Genomic DNA, 4,842 nt, shown 5'->3' with positions numbered 1-4,842 from the left:
CATAAATATATCAACAATTAAACAACATCTTGCATTTCTTTTCACAAAATACGTCTCTTTGCAGTATCAATAGTAATTCGGCTGACTTTTATATTTTATCCAATTGGTAGATAGGTTACATTTACACCATAACGGTGCACAGCTGATAGAAAAGGACTTGTCGTTTTAAAGATATTACTGATTTTCTTTGAATATAAGAATGTAAATACTGAGTTGAGAGAATAGTCATGGGATTTGGGTGATGGGAGACACAACTATGGAATCACAATTTCAATAGCTTACCATTAAATGACGGATATGCCTTTCTGTCTGTGATGTTTTACAAATCAGATATTAATGTGTAGAAGTAAAACATGATAAATAGTATAGCANTTAAATGCCAGTGTTTTATGTTTTTATTTTAAATCGTATAATGTCTGACTTTTTTTCCCGTCTGTGAGGAAAATAAATGGGGCTTAGAGCCTCAAAATACTGAAGTATTTTGAGGCTCTAAGCCCCATTTATTTTCCTCACAGACGGGAAAAAAAGTCAGACATTATACGATTTAAAATAAAAACATAAAACACTGGCATTTAATTTACGTTAATGGTTTTTAATAATAGATGAGTCAAATCTACGTCACTTTACAGCCCCGACCACTTTTGGGGAAACCAACGCTGTCATTTCAACAGCGATCAAGCCTGAAGCCACAGAGATCTTCTGTTACTGTGCTTTCTTCTTAGAGGAATTACAGAAACACGTAACTCTGGATTTGTTTTAATGTTTGAGGTGCAATAAACGACACAGCAGCTTTTTGGCATGTTAAAACTATTATTTTCTGCCTCGCTCATGAGAGTAACAGCTGGCGAAATTACAGCCTCACCTACTGATTTCAATAAGAAATCGTTCATAAGAAACGTAACATGGGAGAAAATATGTTTCNNNTTTTCACTTCGCCCCGGCATTTCACTGCATCTACAATGGAGAGGTAGATACTTTATTTATCGGATCGTTAAATTGGTATATAGCTCCGGGCTAGCAGCTAAAAGATTACCGAATTACGTTAAAAAACGACAGACCGTAACCTTTAGCCCGAGAAACTCTAGGTTTTTAGACGGCCAAAAGAATGTAAAGACTAGGTCTAACCGTTTTTGAAGTCTTTAAACATAACTGGCTGGGCAAGTGTACTGTCGTAACAAAGGAGGTTTTCACCGCTTGGCAATAAAAACGGGCCTCACTGCGGCTCACAAAAAAAAAAGAATGAGAGTAGAGAGTAGGCCTTTTTCTTTGTTGACCTTTTAGAGGACCCCTTAATAACAAATATAAGGTTTAAGTTAAAATATATAATAAATAACTTCGGTGTGCGATACATTTACATAATGTACGTTGTTGTTCCTAGTCCCTAGTAAATGAAATTTGGATTTTAGTTTGATTAAGAGATAGGTAACTATTGACTCTGTTAGATGTAAATTTTACCCATTGATGTAAGAAAACTAAACGTATAAATCGATTAAGTGTGTAGTCATTTTTATGTTATTGTAAAATCTAAGTAGATAATAAACTCATTCTATTCTATTCTAACTGGAAATAGTCCCTTGCACGTGACGTGTCCAGCCCGATTACAACGGGCCCGTTGCCGGAAAACTTGTAAACCGACTGGACGGGGGAGACCTCTCTCGCTTTCAGAAAAAAAGACAACACCGGCTCATTGTACTATTAGGGTTTAATCTAGACATCCTCAGAGCGACGCTATTTCCGTGTGGAACAGTCGCGACAGTAGACGGGGTCAGTGCACCTGAAACAAATGTTAGACGTTCGACTTTTCGTTCTTCCCCTTCGGGAATATGCTCAGGCCCGTGTATACCGATACCACTAGTACACGGATGAACCGAAACACGCGTTAGGAGCTCCAGTTAGACAGGGGCCTTTACAAGGGCAAAACATTTATACGAATTTAACTAAACTCAAAAGAGTACCGTCAATGCTTATATCCGGATATCCCCTGTTTGGTCCCCTGAAAATGAAGGGATGAACTGTGGCAGCGCATAAATGTTTTTTAGTGGATTTATATGAACAATAACACGAAGACAGAAAGACAACAGAAAAGTAGACGAGGCATTATTTGAGGGAGTGGCGAGAGAGAGAAAGAACTAGCGGGAGAGAGTGTAGCCCTTTGTGAAGTGCAGGCGAAGTAACATCCTAAAGACGTACAGAGATGAAATCAAACCCTGGTAGAGACGAATAATTTAATACCTTATGAAGTATTTATTACATTAAGCTATGGAATGCAGTAGGCAGTATTTCTTACTATTCGTTATTTTATTACACATAACTTGACAAATAAGTAAGCACTCAAATAAAATTTGCCATCCCATACATTCAAACTTCTTTGGCACAGGACACCGAAATCTTTCAACTCTTTACAGAGCTCTAGCGATCTTAAACTTTATGTGCTGGCTCTTTTAGACGGAGAAGGAGGAGGTTGGTGATTGCGTGTGTACTGGTTACTCCGTGACTCTATTCAAACACGTGCTACCTTCCGACTGTCCGTCCATCGGTAGGTCAATAAAATCGGCCCGGCCGATTTACTAACCAGCCGAAAAAGTCGCGATGCCGTAGGTGTCTAACTGGAAAGAAATAACGTAAAAACAGTTTCGTGAATTTCTATAAGTAACGATAGCACCTACAACTCCTCGTTAAGGTACCTTATATTTTTTTACATAGAGCTCGGCCAAAGAGTTTGAATGTATGGGATTGAAATCCCCATAACATTTCGTATGTCGTCAATGTTACCAGTTTGATTAATTTATTTAAAACACAGGCTGTCATTTGAATGGCGATCGAGCCTGAAGCCACAGAGATCTTCTGTTACTGTTCTTTCTTCTTAGAGTAATTACAGAAACACGTAACTCTGGATTTGTTTTAATGTTTGAGGTGCAATAAACGACACAGCAGCTTTGTGGCATGATAAAACTATTATGTTCCGCCTCACTCATGAGAGTAACAGCTGGAGAAATTACAGCCTCGCCTACTGATTTTAATTTAACCATATATCAAGACCGATTGTCGATTACCAATGATCGAATGTAATTGTTTGCCTGACTGGCCATCGTAATCGAGCTCTTTGAAGATCCAAAAATCCACGGTTTTCAAAAAAAATTGATCGGATGGGCAAAAACTTCAGAATTTGTATTGACCGCCATTCAAATGACAGCGTTTTTTCCTCAAAAGTGGGCGGGGTCGTAATTTCTGCCCGGAAGTGACGTAGGTGTTACTCTCATCTAAATGATCTCATCTCATCATGGCTAAAGAGAGACTGATGTAGACGTGTAGACTGACGTATCTCAGACTCTCTTTGTCCACGTTAGCCAATGAGAGCTTGTTTTCTTCCTCAGCGTGCCCCGTAGACACATTGTGACTGAGACAAACTCATGTCTCAGTAGACGGAAGTAACAAGACACGTGTATCACATTTTCTTTATTTAAGAGCACACGAGGATTACAACAAAAAAACTGTGTTTATCGGGTTTGTAGTGCCACGTAACACCGTCTGGCACTATGACCGCCCGCCCGGTTAACAAACGGTCACAAAGTAGAAACGAACGCCCCCTCCTGTACTCAACTGGCAGTCTGTTGACGACACCAGAGAGAAAAGATGGCGGCGCCCACAACAACAGTGCAAACCATGAATTCACTGACAGACACTTTGTTAAAGCCCATTTACGCAAACAGCCAAGGTATGGACTCTGTTTCAGCAGATTCGGGCACACTGCAGGACTATTTATTGAATTTCATGGAAAAGGAAGTCGGCAGTGACCTGAAGTCCCTGAAAAATGTTGGCCACTTGCTGGAGAAACTGAGAGAGGAAAACAGCGTCCTGGAGGAACAGGTGTGTTTTAGGATGAAGACTACACCAACACGTCCTTGTTTGTAAAGTCAATTACATTTACAAGCTTATTTTGCAGCTGACATGCATGCCCATTCATGTAGACATAAGCAGTGAGTGTACTTTGTGTCTCGCAGGTCCTGACAGACGCCAGCTCGGTGCCTCCTAAAGTGTCTGCAGCTCTGTCTGCTGCTGAGGAGGCCAGCTGTTCTGTGGAGGATTTACTGCAGAGAGAGGCACTTGTCTCCAAAAGACTGCAACAGGTAGGGCATTTTATTTTTGCAAAAGCTGTCAGTTCCCTGGGATGTTAAACCTGGCTGTGGGCAGAATCTTAAATGGCTTCTGAGTGCCATTCTTGAAAGGTATAACCATGTTTATTTTTACTCCATCTTCTAGCACCTACAAGATGCCCAGCCTTGGATGGATAAACTTGACCAAACGCTACACAAAGTCAACACAATAGAGAGACATGTGAAATACCTACGATGCCTCCAACATATAGAGGAACTCAGGTAATGTGAGCAAGCCTGAGCCGAGGACGATACAGATTTTTTTCTCAAAGATAAAAGATTTATGACATGATGGAAAGAATAAACAACCCTAAAAGGTTAAGTATTGAGGCTGTAAGGTATTAAATATACTTGCATGAGTTCCAATTTGGGATATTATACACAGTTAGTCAAATCTATAATTTTCTGAAATAATGCTATAATTGAACACTCTATTAGACTTTTGACATCCAAGTATTTCTTTTGGAATATAAGCTGATATCCGTGTGTGTGTGTGTAGCGCTGCAGTCCAGCAGTGTCTGATGACCAGCAGTGTGTGGGAGGCCATCCGGGCGGTGGACAGCATGGCGGCTCTGGACGCTGGACTGAACCAGTCGGGATGCTCTAACCTGCAGGGCTTCCTCCAAGAGACACTCCACTTCTGGCACAAGATCATCAAAGACCGACTGACCACGTAAACCTAGCCCCC

The 4,842-nt window shown here is 40.6% G+C and overlaps 1 protein-coding gene across 1 annotated transcript in view; it reads left to right on the top strand.

Annotated features, from left to right (window-relative positions):
• The first annotated feature begins 3,556 nt into the window (after positions 1–3,556).
• rint1 (RAD50 interactor 1) overlaps positions 3,557–4,842 on the top strand; it is an 8,070-nt gene continuing 6,784 nt past the window's right edge. The window contains exons 1-4 of the mRNA XM_010796331.1: positions 3,557–3,867; positions 4,002–4,127; positions 4,261–4,376; positions 4,654–4,827. Of these exons, the coding sequence (XP_010794633.1) occupies positions 3,634–3,867; positions 4,002–4,127; positions 4,261–4,376; positions 4,654–4,827 (650 nt within the window). The 5' untranslated portion in view covers positions 3,557–3,633. The remainder of the gene's footprint in view (positions 3,868–4,001; positions 4,128–4,260; positions 4,377–4,653; positions 4,828–4,842) is intronic.

Source organism: Notothenia coriiceps, unplaced genomic scaffold (genome assembly GCF_000735185.1).
Source record: "Notothenia coriiceps isolate Sejong01 unplaced genomic scaffold, NC01 NC01_scaffold00037250, whole genome shotgun sequence".
NCBI lineage: Eukaryota > Metazoa > Chordata > Actinopteri > Perciformes > Nototheniidae > Notothenia > Notothenia coriiceps.
This window is presented reverse-complemented; position numbering and strand designations above follow the sequence as displayed.